This window comes from Stegodyphus dumicola, chromosome 7 (genome assembly GCF_044657685.1).
Source record: "Stegodyphus dumicola isolate Sdum_Otavi_A_Nest chromosome 7, ASM4465768v1".
NCBI lineage: Eukaryota > Metazoa > Arthropoda > Arachnida > Araneae > Eresidae > Stegodyphus > Stegodyphus dumicola.
The window spans coordinates 198570827-198587430 of NC_140774.1; the positions used below are offsets into that span (position 1 = coordinate 198570827).

At 33.6% G+C, this 16604-nt stretch overlaps 1 protein-coding gene across 1 annotated transcript in view; it reads right to left on the reverse strand.

Annotated features, from left to right (window-relative positions):
* Window positions 1–4641, reverse strand: part of LOC118191732 (uncharacterized) — a 69611-nt gene extending 64970 nt beyond the window's left edge. The window contains exon 1 of the mRNA XM_035362572.2: window positions 4388–4641. Coding sequence (XP_035218463.1) covers window positions 4388–4543 — 156 coding nt within the window. The 5' untranslated portion in view covers window positions 4544–4641. The remainder of the gene's footprint in view (window positions 1–4387) is intronic.
* Window positions 4642–16604: the final 11963 nt, after the last annotated feature.

Below are 16604 nucleotides of genomic sequence, written 5' to 3' on the forward strand. Positions count from 1 at the left end.
TTGTTGGAAGAAGTGTTCAGTAGATAAAAAAAGAAAAGAAACATATCTTTACTTCGTGAAGACAAAATGGCGGCGGGGAAAAAAAATGGAGGGTTGTTGTAGGAGAGTTGGTTGCCAAATTTTCGCCAAGTTACCATAATGTAAAGATCAACCAAACACTTCAATGAGAGGTCCGAGTGTCTCGTACACCTCTTCCCTTACCTCGAAAGCACTTTCGGCTTCCACGTATATTGAATGGCCCTTTACCACACAGACACACTGTACACTTATCAAACATCCATGCTTTCTCTGGTTAAAACCCAGACACATCAGTACAGCAATCAGCTACTATACCAGCTGGGTGGCATGCAAGGGGCAACATATATCGCTGAATTTTGAATGTAGCACATACATGGATTTTCACTTTGGGCTAAATTTTTGCAACAAAATTTTTTCCTAGGCATTGACACAGACCGGCACATATTCAGAAATATGTGGCAAGTTTCAGTATGGTACAAAAGATTAAAATTAAGTAACTATAATTTCTATACAATAATAGTAATTTCTATAAAATAACTATAATTTGCTTGCTTATGCCACAGAAAAAAGGAATAAGCTACTTCTTGAGCAGAGTCATATATTCCTATGGTACAGTATTTGTATGCAGTATTCAAGTTCCTGCACTGTACCCATATGCACTCAGTAACGAATATAAAAACTGAACTTTTCCTTGAGAAACTCACTTTTGCATCCATTGCTATTTGTCCATGGTTATCTTACTTTTATGTTTTCCCAAAGTTCTTGACCTTCCTTTAAACGCACCTTCTGACAAGTGTGGAGTCATGTGGAAGTTAAATGGCCCATGAGCTTTTACAAGATCTCAAAAAAGTTATACTGCGAATTTTACTAATCAACAGTTTGATTGATACACCTTTACTGATTATTTTCATGAATGCAGAAAAGTACTGCAGTAGAATGCCGGCATAAACACATCTGTACAACATATCAGTGCATATCTTGAGACTGTAAGGCTAAAATTATTTTAAAAGTCAAGGCGTACCACTGAGTGCTATGACTGGCTTTATTCAGTCATGAGATTTTTTGTCACTTATTATATTGAGTCATATGAAAAATTTCCACACTTTTTTGCCACTAGATAGGGTTGATACCTACATATCCGACAACACTCACCCGATTGTCTTAAACCAACATGTGCTTAAAAGGTGATATTCAGCCTCCATTGTTTGTGAAGATAGTTTTTTAATTCATTGCTCGTGTAAAAAGTTGTATGAATTTGAAACTGAGCGAAATATCTGAATATGCTATGTGGCGCTTTTTTACTATAAAAAAAGATAAAATCACTGAAAAAACATGATGAAAATTTTTTGAAGTGTACGGTGAGAATGCTGTGAGTAAACAAAAGTCCCAGGAGTGGTTTGCTTGATTCTGTTCCAGAAATTTAAGATCTCAAAGATGCACCTCGCTCTGGTCCGCCAGCCACTGAAAAAATCAATAAAATTTTACCACTGGTGGAGCAAGACCAGAATGCAAGCTGTCAGAAAATAGAGGAGGCACTAAATATCAACAGCATGACAGTTTGGAATCATATGAAAAGAGCAGGCTACAAAAAGAAGCTCCATGTTAAGGTGCCACATGAAGTAAAGCAAAGAAATTTGATTGACCGAATTACCATCAGTCAAATGCTGCTGAAGCGCAATGAAATCGAATCATTTTTCGAGCAAATTATTACAGACAATGAAAAACGAGTGAAATACGAGAATATCAAATGCAAGCGATCATGGTCAAGGACCAGTGACCCTCCACAAATGTCCTCAAAGCCTAGATTGTCACCAAATAAGGTTACGTTGAGTGTTTGGTGAGATTGGAGAGGGATTGTCAATTACGAGCTGCTGCAACTTGGTGAAACCATCAATTCAGCCCTGTACTGTGTATAACTCTACCGTTTAAACGAAGCAATCCAGGAAGAGCCACGAAAATTGGTCAACAAAAAGGGAGTTGTGTTCCGTCACGACAATACACCGCCACACACATATTTGATGACTCAAAACAAATTGGCACATACGGCTCATACAGCTACCTTCTATCACCCCCTTAAGTTTTGCCCACTTGTTCAAATTCACCCTGTATATTAAATTCAACAGACACAATCACAAATATTGTTTTAATTTTATAGCAGTTGAACAATGGATGAAGAACACTATTTTAGCTGTAAAAGCTTCATATTTTTATTTATAACAAATCACACACATATATTTAAATATAAGTGAACTGTTTGAATATATTTTTATGAAAACAAAATTTTAAAATATTCTATTACCTGAATTTGATTATTATCTATTTTAATTTTATATATACAACAAAAGCTTTTAATTTTAAACACATGATACAATTAAATCTTCGTTTGAAACTCAGTTCAAATATTGAGTTTGATACAATCCAACTTAAGGCATACATATTTATTAAATACCACAATTACAGCAATGTTTTAAAAATTGAAATAACTAATAACAAACATCTATAAATGTAATTAAAAATTTTAAATCCAACAAGTTTTAAAATCATTTCATTCATACAATAATAATTCTACAATTTTCTGAAGAACAAATTTAACATAGAATAAAAATTTATTAAAAAATAGTGTAATTCATTTACAATTCATATTAATTATATAATTCGACTGGATGTGATTTTATGGATAATGAAAGACTTAACTACTCATTATGTAGGAAGTATCAACTGGTATTTTGGACAATTTTCACTGCTAATACTTTTAATTAGATGGGCAACTTCCAAGTCTTAAATTCATTTGATAATGCAGCAAAAAATAAACAACTTTCTATACACAAATAACTTGCACATAAATTTAAAATACAGTTTGTATACTCTGAAACAAACTTAAAACTTACATAATTTTTAAACAATTTAAACTTATATAGTGTTACTATCTTATATACTGTATTAAAATACTGTCTTTAAATACCATATATAACAGATAAAATCAAAATAATAATAAAAAGTATGAATCTTGCATTTTTACAAATCTTACAATTATCACATTTATATAAAAATAATCTATTAGTAATGTTTAACAGGTAAATATTTACACACAGAAAATCTTTATAATTGACGGTAAATATTTATAATGTTAATAAAAGTTTCAATGCAATTCATTTCTGAATATCTGTAATTTTAGACTGATGTAAACAGTTTATAATGAGAATTCAAATTTAATACCCGAGTAAATAAAAATTTGATATAGGACTTCAGTTAATATTAAGAAATTTGTATTCAAAGATAATTTCCAAAATGCGAAAATATTCTTTTATGTACAGTACTTTTAATCATCTATAATACCATTTAAATAAAAGCAAAATTTTACTTTCTTCACCTCATAATATAATGCTTAAAAATTAATTTGTTACACATTATTATACATATTCAAAATGTAAACAGTATTCATGAAGTTATTGATCATAATAATGACATAAAATTAATTTATACATGAAGCTACCCTTCCCAAAGCATTCTGAAATGAGAGAGAAATACAATTTTCTCTCTTCCACCTCATAAGAATGTTTACAAATTGATCTGTAACCTTATACTCTACCGCCCTAACATTCGAGCAGCAGTTCTAAAATTAAAATTATAGAATAGTTTAAAGGCAAAATATAAAGAAAAATTATTAATCATACAAGATAGTTCAATAATCATAGATAATATTAAATCTGAAAAGAAGCCTACACAGAACTCTTACTCCAAATGCTTATTTCTCAAAAAAATTGCGACAGAGAAGTCTTCTTATTACGTATTGAATATTCATTATTTGGTACATTAAATAAGTAAACCACCATGACTAAGCAACTTGATTTCCTTACGGATGAAAGCATTTACAAATGTGATTAAGCTATAATAATTTTAAAATACCGATACCGAATTTACCTGAATGTACTTAAAAGATTTTCCGGTCCGCTTAAAGCATACTTTCACTCCAAAGAAGCAACTTTTATGCAATTAGGTTATAATTTTACACAAAATACATTTAGTAATTAGTTTCAGTCCGTAACATGAATTAATTAAATATATTATCTAGGACGTTTTGCAATGATAAATGAAATAACACTTTAGATACACGAATTAATGAACTTAAAACGCATGACTAATGCACTTACGTTGCCGAATAAAAATAAATTCCGCACAGCAGTTCTTTATTTCACCGCATTATATTCGACAGATTCCTTAGGGGACAGTTGTAGACAATGTATATCAAAACAAAAATCTAAATTAAGAATACGACAAAAAATCTTATCAAAAATTAGTTTAAAGGGGTGTTTAAATTGCATATCGTGCTCCTAAGCCTATACTATATAAAAAGAGACAATATGAATACCTCGGAAAAAGTTTCATGGTACTTATTAATATTAGTTACATCACTATAACAATTCTCACGGACTATATGATTCAGACCATCCTCAACATAAAATTTCACAGGCAAACTGTCTTTAGAGGAAGAGGTCTTCTCCTCCATACCCGAACATGCTGCCATCTTGAAAACTACTGAAGAGATTCTTAACAAGGAAAATGATTGGCCAATATAGAGAAAATAGGTTGACTAAGCTTGATTGATTGCCAGAAGCGACATATTTTATGTGATTATTACTTACAACATGAAAAACTTGCCGAGAAATTTAGCTATATAATAATAGCCCTTACACAATTTTTTGAAGAAAATTAGAAGATTAAATAAAAATAAAGCTGAACGTGACAAACAAAAACTTCTCCTTCCCCTCCACCAGATACAGGTTGTGTCTCTGAAGCATGCGATTAATGCACAAAAACATGCATTAAGGTCTGAAACAATTTTTGAATTAAAATACGTGCATAACTTCAAAATATTCTGATAAAATGTAAAAGGAAATAAATATGTTTCATAAAGTTTTATTTCTCTAGCCTCTGTGTAAATAAATATATACATCATCCTTTCTTTAGTCTTTTTGTAAATAATCTAAATTATTTTCTTCTAGCCTGAGAATAGTTAGCTCATCTTACTTACTCGAAAATTATTATTATCGCAGAAGAAATTCAAAATCTATAATAGGAAATTTCTTACGACTTTCCCAAGAAGAAATCATAAAATTACCCAAAAGTAAACTTTAGAGCTAGTAGAGTGCTTTATAGTAGCCTTAGTAAATTTTTAAACGAGCATTCAGATAAATAGTACTGTTTAAATTTAACATTAATTGGTAAGTTTTATTAGTATCCTTTTTATGGCAATGCGTGTAACGAATTTAATAATCAAATTTCCATAATTTGGCTTTTAAATTGTGTTTAATTAAAATCAATAGAAAAGCGGCTAGATGAATTGATATTTAATTTTGAAATAATAATAGCGCTTTCTATAGAGGCAAGGCTTACAAGTTGCACAATGAGAAAAAACACTGATTAGTTAACTCAAGCTCGAATTCTAGCAAACGGTTAGGCATATACTATATGGGCATTTCCATGGCTTTTTGCATAAGTAACATGAATACTAACCAAATCTCTTTAGAAACTTCTCAACGAAAACATCCTTATCTTAAGCAGATACCCCACGCGTGCTTTACCGTAAACAAAGCGGCAAATCATTAAACAAATCATCTACAGTCGTGAACTGAAGATGGAGAATTATCGACGTCAGTTATCGAAGCACTAACTTTCCGATTCATAGGAGAGCACTATAACAATTGAACCAAAGGCTTGTTCGTAGTATGTAACTAAGAACTGTATTTATTTTATGCAACTAAGAGAGTTCTCTATATAGACCTTCTTAAACGCGTTTCGCAACCTTGTTCAAGATTTTGTCTGAGAAAAAGACATTTTGCTAAAAAAAAAAACAAACTTAGCAACCGGAATTTGTATAAATTATCGAAAAATGTTTTTAAAAAATTAGTAGCAGGAATTTGTTATGCTAATGTTAAATGCTAAATGTTATTTGTTGTTGCTGATTTTTATTTTCTTCATTTGGTTTACACATGTGTAATACAGTCAAAAATTCCGGATTCATTCTTTAATCCGGACGTCCATAATCCGGAATAATCTATAATCCGGACCTCAAAGCTACAAACTTTCTGCGCATGAGTCAACGCATTCTTAAAATACGTTCACGCATGCGCACATGCGTCTACGCACGCGCATAATACGCTTACGCATGCGCGTTTAATGTATGCCGAACGGTATAAGCTAAGCTAAAATTATCTAATTATCTATTTCAGTTAATGTTGCAGATTGCGTTGTTCCTTAATCTTCTAATTGGATCCGGCTTATTATTTTTTGCAGACTGTTAGAGCAATTTTATAAAAGTAAGCTTGAACTTTTGATAATGTCAAAAAAAATTTTCGATTCTGGAACTACCAAAGCATCTACAAAGCGAAAGCATGTTTCGATGTCCATCAAACAAAAAGTGGCATTGCTGCAAAAAATGGATAAAGGCATATCCTTTGATTCTCTAATCATTCCGAAATATGTTTATAAATTTCACGCTGCCCTGCGGCCCGGGGGGGACGACGCGGCGCGCAATGAGCTGGAAGTTGATCTGTCAGCACTATCCTTATCTTCAGGGCAGATGTTTTTATTTTATTCGGCTTATAATTCCTTACTAAATGTAGTATTTCATCTCGATGTACTCCGTCTTTGATATGATTTAAATCAAATTCCTCGTCATTATAAATATCACAAATACACATCAAATAGTTTTCTGGTTGCAATTTTCCAATTTCGACTATGCGTAATGTATGCTTTACGCCTGCGCGCGTTGAAAGAAATGTTTAATAAAGTAAACAAATAAATATAAAGCTTTTTTTGTAAATTTTGATACCCTTTAGATCATAATTGCTCTTTGTTTCATAAATTACGGTTTCATATTTTTAATTTTATAATTTCTGCATGTCATCTTACCAGATTTAAACTGATGACCTATAATCCGGAAAAACCGATAATCCGGAATCGCCGAAGACCCGACAAGTCCGGATTAAAGACTTTTGATTGTATCATCATAGGAGCAGTGAGAGGTATAAACTTCATTTCATAGAACCAGAGCCTAGGAGCATGAAACTGCCCTTTGGCCTGGTCTTGGAACCGGATCAAACTAACATTGTTCGTCGATCAAAATAGAATTAAACATGTGCTAAGAGGTACCGCTTTCTTCATTAGTTGAGGAAAAAATTTACTATAGCGTTAAAGTTCTCTGACTTTTTCAGTTATCCATATGAAGTGAAGTAAATCGATATAAGAGAGTAAAAAGAGATTGAGCTAAGTAATAAGAAAAACGACTTCTTTCTCGATGTTTTAAAATAATAAAATCAACAAGGGAATTTTTCCAGAAAAGGATCAGATTCATTTCTACTTCATTCAATATAATATTTTCAATGCACTGCAATGTGTAAAATTTTTAATGCACTGTATTTTATTCTAAATGTTTCCTTGATTGTGTGCCTGACAAATTAGCATTCCGTTTCAAAGACAGACGTGCAATTTTAGCAATCTCAGACTTCTTCAGTTAAATACACTCATGTCCATAAATTAAGGATAATGCAAAATCAGGCATGGAAGAGTTAGAATCAAAACAAATTTGACTTATTTGTAAAACTTATTTATTAAACAAAAGGTAAAGAGCAAAAAAGATGCCATATGTTTGATATTATTAAAAAAATTAGCGATTTTTTCTCCCTGGAGTAAATTAAAAAAAAAACTTTTTACAAAAAAAACCTTTTTACAAAAAACCAATATTACATGGTTGCTATGATTGTTAATACATTGTATGTCTCCAGACGATGCAATACAGTCCGTACAACGCCTAGCCATGCTGAGTATCAAATTATCGATCTGATCTTGGGGGATATTACACCACTCAAAAAGCAATGCTCTCCGAAGTTCCGGCAGATATGTAGGAGGAGGTTGACGGGCTGCAACTCGTCGGCCAAGCATGTCCCACACGTGCTCTACTGTATTCAAGTCCGGTTAGAATGCTGGCCAGTCCATACGGATGATATCCTCCGATTGAAGGCATTCGCTTACGATGTTTGCACGGTGAGGACGGGCGTTGTCATCTATAAACACAAATTGTGCCCCCATGGCGCACCGAAACAAACGTACATGTTGTTCCAGAATGATGTCCCGATAGATTTGGCTTGTCAAGGTTCCAATTTGAACATGTCAGTTATGGAACCCAGAATAATTCCACCCCAAACGAGCACTCCTGCACCACCGTAACGGTGTCGTTCAATGATGTTTTCTTGGTGGTAACGGGTACCTGAAGCTCTCCATATGAAAGTCCGGCGAGAATCAGACTGCAAGCTAAACCTGGACTCGTCGGAAAACATCACACAAGCTCACTGTTGCGGTGTCCACAATACATGCTCTCTACTCCAGGCTAACCGCAGGCGACAGTGAGTTGCAGTAAGTGGAACGCATCTGACAGGTCTACGAACATATAGACCAATCTGCCCTAAGCATCTGTACACGGTCTGCCTTGAAATTGTCGTACCAGTGGCTGAAGAGAGCTGACGAGACAGGTCTGAGTCTGTGCTCCGCCTGTTTCTTTTGGCAGTAACTGCCGAATACCGGTCCTCATTCGGCGTTATAACTCTGGGGCGACCTGTGCTGTAACGTCTACTCACATTATCATCATCTTGGAATCGTTGCCAAAGTCTGGAGATGACACTCTGGTCAATTCCAAGTTCGTCTGATACTTCCAGTTGGGTACGCCCACATTCCAGACGGCCGATAATTCTACCACGTAAAAAATCATCTAAATGCGTCCTTTGTGTCATAATTATTCGGTTATTGCACTGAAATGCTTATAAAGTGCCTGCGAACAATTTTACTTCTCTGCCTTATTCCTTATATATCACTCTCTTACACTCTCGTCATTGTGACGTACCATCGGTGTCATCTGGTTACTTCTTGAAATTTGCATATTATTCTTGAAGATGTGTGTAGTGATTTTACAGGTGATATATTTATTTTAGAGTTCGATTTCCGCGTGACTCCGAATTATCCCTAATTTATGGACTTGAGTGTAGAAAGGAAAATCCTGCAGCACACTACCAAGAAAGTAATATTTCTGATTTTGTTTTCATATGAGAAAAATATGATCTGAAAGATAATTCGGAGGAATTAGTAATCACGTGAGAGCAACGAAGGTAGAAATCAGAGCCTATTAACAAAACCGGACTCTTGAGAAAAATTTCCGCAAATGGCCTACTCTAATAATTCAGTACACTTTTATTTAACGTTTTGAATACGAAAAAACATGTTTTTATATTAGATTCGCTTTTTTGCACAATTTTTTATTTATTATTTGTTATGTAAATTGTGAGCTTATATATTTTTGCATCTTATTTTTTGTTTCTCAAATAAACCTGAAAAATGTAATCCAAAGAATTTTCATATTTGTTAAAAGCCTTAATTAAATTACAAGTGCAAGACCAAATTCATTCAATCAAATTTTTATCAGTTTAATAATCAGGTATATGAATAAATAGTGGAATTAAAAGCTTTAATTTTTCCCATTATAAAAGATTTTTTTCCCGGAAAATCCGCACAACCCTATTTTATAAATGCTAAAAGTAAACAGTAACCTAACAATATCATTAATGAGGCAGATTTAAATAAATATTAAGTCAGTGTATATTTAGTGTTTGTGAGCTTAATGTTTCATTTTCCGAGGTAGGGAGGGAAGAACTAGAATAGGAAGTTTAAAACTTTGTTTTTGTTTGTATTTCCACACTTATCAGATGTAGAAGTAGAAACATATACATGAAAATTTATTAATTTTAACCTTTTGAAGACGGGATGGCCATTATAGTGGCCATAGAGTCCTCTCTTTGAAAAGACGGGGTTGTCCACTTTAGTGGCCATGTCTTTTTTCCCTCATTTTCCAGGCTGAAAAGTGAGGGGAAATGTCAAATTTGACGTCCCACTTATCTCTTTCAAAGGTCTTCCTTTTGCAACATAGATGCACCCCTCTGAGAATCCATTAAACTACATACAAGAATCTTTGTTGCAAATATGAGGTGATTTCTTAAGGGGGGAAAGCATTCGGTTCAAGATTCCCCGTCCTTTGGTAGCTTTTACTGCTACCAAAGCCCCGGCCTCAAAAGGTTAAATAGTCTATGAAGAGATGCGACTATCAAAAACTGGAGGTCTAAGGCCCCTTTGCGTTTGCCATTATCTAAAACTGGATCTGGTGCAAATGCATTAATAATGTTTGATTATTTATATTTTATCAATTTTTGAATATGTAGATACAAGTTTAAAAATCGATAAAAATCGCCTAATGTAGATAGAGTCACCGTTTTTGCGGGAAATGAAAGGTCACACATATATTGTGCTACATGCAAAAAATTGTGATTTACTACTGACCGTTGCGGAGAAAGCCTTGAAAAACGAAATCTGGATTTACCGTGGGCGTCGACTTCACCATGACCCCCATGGCGTAATGAAATGTTTTGACATGAAAATATAGAGCTTACCTCGCCCACTCTAAAACCGCAAATCGCGTTCCAATCGAAGTCGTAGTTCTTGAGAAAAATCCCGAGAAAATTTTGGCCGAAAAACGGTTTTCCCGGTTCTAATCAATGGATCCAAAAATTTCCTCACACGAAATTTTCCGCCTTTGAAAAAGGAAAGCAACGGTATCCGATTTCGATTTCTCTCGCAGGTACAAGGGAACGGTTTATGTCAATGACATGGTTCCCGAAGACGAAAGTCTGGGTAGAAGCTCATCGCTTTAACTTTATTAGAAGCCAGGACTCTGGAGCCGGAGTCGGAGCCATGAAGTCGGAATCGAACTCGGGCAGATTTTGGGGTAAAAGGAGTCGGAGCTGGAGTCGCTAAAAACAGGTCGACTCCGACTCCAGTTTTCATTGGGCAGTTTGAATTTGAAATGAAATTAAGACGAATTGAAAAAAAAATTAATGACAAGCTGAGTTATTATTTTTATTTATGGACTTATTTATTATACATTAATAAATAGTTATTTTCTATTTTATTGACATAATAATAAATAAATATAAGGGAGGAGGACGGATGTGATATTTGCCATTAGTGATTAAACTGATTCATTTAGTTACAAATCTCACTGGTAAATTTAGGCAAGCAACAACAGCAGCAAGAACTCCTAAAATTGATGCCATTCTTAGGAAGCGAGCAATTATTGATCAAGCAATGCGATAGCGGAGTACATATTTGATGATAAAGAGATTTTTAGAATTAAGAATTTTTTTAGGAGATGTAGATAACCCTAATGTTTCACTAACAGAAGAACTGTGGAATGATCTTACAGAATTGGAAACTCTTCTATCTATACCGTATATAGCCACCAAAAGCTACAATCTGAAGAATTAACAAGAGGCAAGACTGGAAGAATGTGATGTTTGTTCTTTCTGAAATGGAGGGTTTATTGCAGAAGGAATCATTTCTTCAATGAAGTAAAGAGAAACTAGTTTGCTAGACAATAAGATCCTGGGTTCAATATATGTAGATCCGAAACACCGAATTTTCTTGGATGACGAACAAATTAAAAAGGCAAAGAAAGCCCTCTATGAACTTTCATTATGAACGAAATTATTCTCAGAACAATTGGAGAATTCGAATCAGGACAGTCAAACTGCAGATACTGCAATTGAGTCTCTATCATCCTCTTCCAATCATGAATTAGATTTTGAGAAGTATTCTTGGATAATATTGAAAAGGCTAAGGCAAAGCGAATGAAAATAAAGAACCAACAAACAGCCTTTAGATATAAAAATTAAAAAAAAATACAAACAAGATTTCTACATGTCTTTTGAGGAAATAGAGAAATATGATTGCGCTTGCAAAACACCTCTTTCAGAACTTATAAAAATCTATCCTGAAAAGTTAAAAGAAGTAGCCCTAACAGTAATAACTCTTCCTCCTACTCAAGTTAGTGTGGAAAGACTCTTCTCAGCTCTGAAGTTTATCAAATCGGATCTATGGCCGTCCAACAAAGAAGATCTTGCCGAAGCTATACTGTTTCTTAGAAGTAACTAATGCCAGTTTTTCCATTTCATAATAAATGCTAATTAATATTAATAATTTGTTATGCCCTCAATTTTTTTCCTGTAGCATCTATTACCTCTTTTATATTAAAAAAATAAACTGTAACCCCTGTGTATATGTTTACATATATATATATGAGGGAGTCGGAATCTTTAAAATTCCAGGATTCGGAGCCAGAGCCGGAGTCAGTCATTTTCCCTACCGACTCCACAAACCACTTCATTTCCATAGACACGATGTTAATGGGACCCATGTATGCAACTTCGCTCCTAATTAGACTAGAGACAAAATTCCTTTTTTAGTATGATGGGGCATTGAAAGGGAATATAATGGTTCAAACCGCATCTAAATTGGGGTATTAGTTCCCGAGAAAATCTAAAGTATCCCCACAAAAGATAGTTCTCGGCGATACACGTCGTTTTCTATTGAAGCTACAAGAGAACAGTTTATATCAGTGACATGTTTCCAGAAGACGAAAGCCTTGCTAGAAGCTCACCATTCGAAGCCTTATTAGAAAACTTATTTACCATAGACACTATATTAGAAGCCCCTTTTCTCATCTGAGAATTTTTCCACGTCCGGATCTCTTTATGTCAAGTGCCCTTGGGCTTTAATTCTGGAACCGGCAACATTGCTCTTCGCAATAGCTCGGTCAATTATAGAGTCTAAGAAGCCCGTAAGCAATTTATGGGTTGTGACACCCATATGTATCGCCGGTCCAAATTGGGCTAGTGACAAAATTCTTTTAAATGATAGTTTCGAGAAAAACATTTTGCTTCTTGATGTTTTTTAATGTCTTCTGAATTTTTATTTTTGTTGATTTTTCAAAATTTGGTAAAATTTTAAGCAATCGCTAAAAGTCACCGTTTTTGATGGAAGTGAAAGGCGGCATAGGTATTCTACTACACGCAAAAAATTGCAATTTTCCATGGACTAGTTCCGTGGAAATCCTTGAAAAATGAAATTTGGCTTTAACATTGGGTTCGGCATCACTATGATCTTCTCGTAGACAGACAGTAACTAACACGAACACTATTTTCAGTTTCTTTATTCACTGTGGTGAAGACTGTTGAAAATTTAATTTTGGTTTTAGTTCACTCACCTTATTATTTCGAAAATGATCTTCCAATGCAGAATATTTCTCACTGTGCTTGCGATCATAATGTCTACTTAATGCTGTATTCCTTCATCAAAGCTACATTGTCGTTGCAAATAAGGCAAACTGTCTTACTCTTATGTAGAACAAAAAAATAAAGATTTCTTGAAAAAATCACACTTTTCCTTTAACTTTTCTTTCTTTCTTTTCTTTTCTTTTCTTTTCTTTTTTTTTTTTTTTTTTTTTATCACAGCTTGCCATTGTGTACTCATTCAAAGACCATAAACGCTTCTGACTTTTAGAATGTGGAATTTTTTCCCCAGATTTCAAACAAATTTGTGATTTTAAGAATTTGTTTCAAGAGTTTAAGAACTTATAATGAAGTAATTGTGATGATTTGAGGAATTATATACCCTCCGATAAGCAGTGCTTAAATTGCGCCGGAGCCCACCGGAGCCCGGCTCAGATACTTCTCAATTTTTAAGATAAATTACAATTTTAGCCGGAGCGCACCGGAGCCCTAAATAAGATGAGCTCCGGTACTTCTTTTTATAAAACTGAACCATAATTTAAAGGGAATAAAAAATTTAGAATTCCTAACGTTTTAATTTAACAATAAGCAGACTTTGCAATACTCTATTTCCCTAGAAATACGAACTCATGAGAACATGAGATGTTCAAGTAAAGTCCCGTCACTCACATGCGGAAACCTTTCCCTTTAAGAAGGGCAATAAATTTGCAGGAGTTTGTTTAGGAACGCGTAAATTTCTCGCCATGCCATCGTATCTAGTGTATTGTTATCGATGGTTAGTTATCCTCGCAGGAAGGAAAATTTGTGTTCTTAAATGTGCATTATCAGCGAATGCAATGGAAAGCGTAAACAGCAATTTTACATTCATCCTTAGGAGTCAGATTCAGGACTCATTTTACCCCTGATACACATCTGCTTTATGGGTATAATTATATCAGCAGAGAGCCGCGGTCAAAGAGAACGTTCTCTCTCACCAAGATTCCCCTCATTTTTTGTTTTCACCCACTCATACCCTCATTCTGTTTCGTCCTGGAATTTTCAGCAACTATACTTTAAGTATATTTAATTTTTGTGATGATAAAATAACTTTTTCACCCCTACGATCTGAGCTTAAATTGAGCCGGAGCCCACAGGATTTCGGCTCCGGTGCTTCTTAGTTTTTGTAATAAATCATAATTCTAGTCGGAACGCACCGGAGCCCTGAATAAGAAGGCTTGCTGCACTTCTTTGATGTAATTGAATAACAATTTCAGTAGAAATTTTTATCTCGAAAATGTTATTTTAACAATAAAATTAACAATAAAATTCTAGTCGGAACGCACCGGAGCCCTGAATAAGAAGGCTTGCTGCACTTCTTTGATGTAATTGAATAACAATTTCAGTAGAAATTTTTATCTCGAAAATGTTATTTTAACAATAAAATTAACAATAAAATTTAACAATAAAATTATATTAAAAATCACTTATTAAATTCAATTCATCTCTTTATATTTTATTTAATTTTAATTTTTTAATTACTTCAATCTTTAATTATTTCAATAAATAATAGTTAATTATCTAATAATTATCAATTAAATTAAAACTAATTATTTATATAATAATTATCAAGTTATAATTAATTAATTATATAATACAGTCAAAAGGCGTTAATCCGGATTCGTCGGGACTTCGGCGATTCCGGATTATAGATTATCAGTTTAAATCTCGTAAGATGGCATGCAGAAATTCTAAAATTAAAAATATGAAATCGTAATTTATGAAGAACAATTATGATCTATAGGTTATCAAAATTTGCAAAAAGAAAAAGCTTAATATTTATTTGTTTACTTTATTAAACATTTCTTTCAATGTAAGTTGTTTAAGTTTTGCTTCGTTTCATGTAACAATACTTTCTCTTTAATTCTATTAAACAGACAAAATTTCTTGTTCAGTTACAAAGTTCCGCTGTTCAAGTCCTATAATTGCTGTGTCAAGAACACCGACTAATTTGTCAATCGAAATTTTTTCGTTTTCAATAACCTCTGTCACTTTTCTTCGCTATCGGAAGCGAATTATAATGACGAGGAACTTGTTTTAAATCATATCAAAGACAGAGCATATCGAGATGAAATACTACATTTGGTAAGGAATTATAAGCCAAATAAAATAAAAACATCTGCGCTGAAGTTAAGGATAGTGCTGACAGATCAACTTCCAATTCATTACGCGCCCGCCGCGGCGTCCCCCCGCCGAGCAGCGTGAAATTGATAAACAGATTTCGGATTTCAAAACATACTTTCCCTTTAGATCCTTTACATATTGACAAATATATATCGGAAATTCTATTTGATATAATCGAAAGTTTAAGCTTACTTTTATAAAATTGCTCTTACAGTCTGCAAAAAATAATAAGCCGGATCCAATTCGAAAATTAAGGAACAACGCAATCATCAACATTAACTGAAATAGATAATTTTAGCTTATACGTCCATTATACATAAAACGCGCACGCGAAAACGTATTCTGCACTTGCGCACCCTCATATGCGCAGTCGTAAAAAGTCTTACGCGCACGCGTAAACGCCTATGCGCATGTGTCAACGCAGCGCATGCGCAGAAAGTTTTTAGTTTTGAGGTCCGGATTATAGATCATTCCAAATTATGGGTGTCCGAATTAACGACTTTTGACTGTAGTTATTGATTAAATAACAATTTATAAACATTAATTTATTTGATAATAATTGACTGTTTAATTTTTAAATTATTAATGAGTTTAAAAGTCATTTTATTTATTTATTTACTCTTGTTCCTTTTGCTGATGGTCTTCCATAGGGCTCCGGCACTTCTAATCTTAGAAATTAAGCCCTGCCGATAAGTGGTCATGAACATTCAAATCATTTGTTTTTGATGGGGGAATTTTAATTGACTGTAATTTTATCTTGTAAATATAAATCGATTTTATTGTAATTATACATTTCTACATTGGAATTTCAATGAGCGACACAAAAGAGGAGATGAGTAGGGAAGAGATCTCGATACAGATATCTGGTAAGAAGACTGATAATACAGTTAAACTTGTGGAATTGGAGGATGCTAAGATTAGCAAAGGTAATAATTCAGATATTAGAAGAAGTACAGAATTAAATGTGGAAAATGATGTTACATCGGCATCCGAAATTTTGGCTGTAGTACAGGAATTGCATAAGATAGTAGATAAACTTCGTGCAGCGACACCTAGACCTGCATAGATCATGTAGCTTACACGAATTTATGTACTACAAAAAAATCTGATGTGGCCAACACATCACCTCTCGTCTATTCCATGTTTTAAAGACAACGAGCTTTAAATAAAGTATCACTTCCGTTTAGTTTTTTGTAACCGAAATTTAATTTATTGTTCCAATAAATAGAAAGATCTGTGGCACACAATTTTGGATTATAT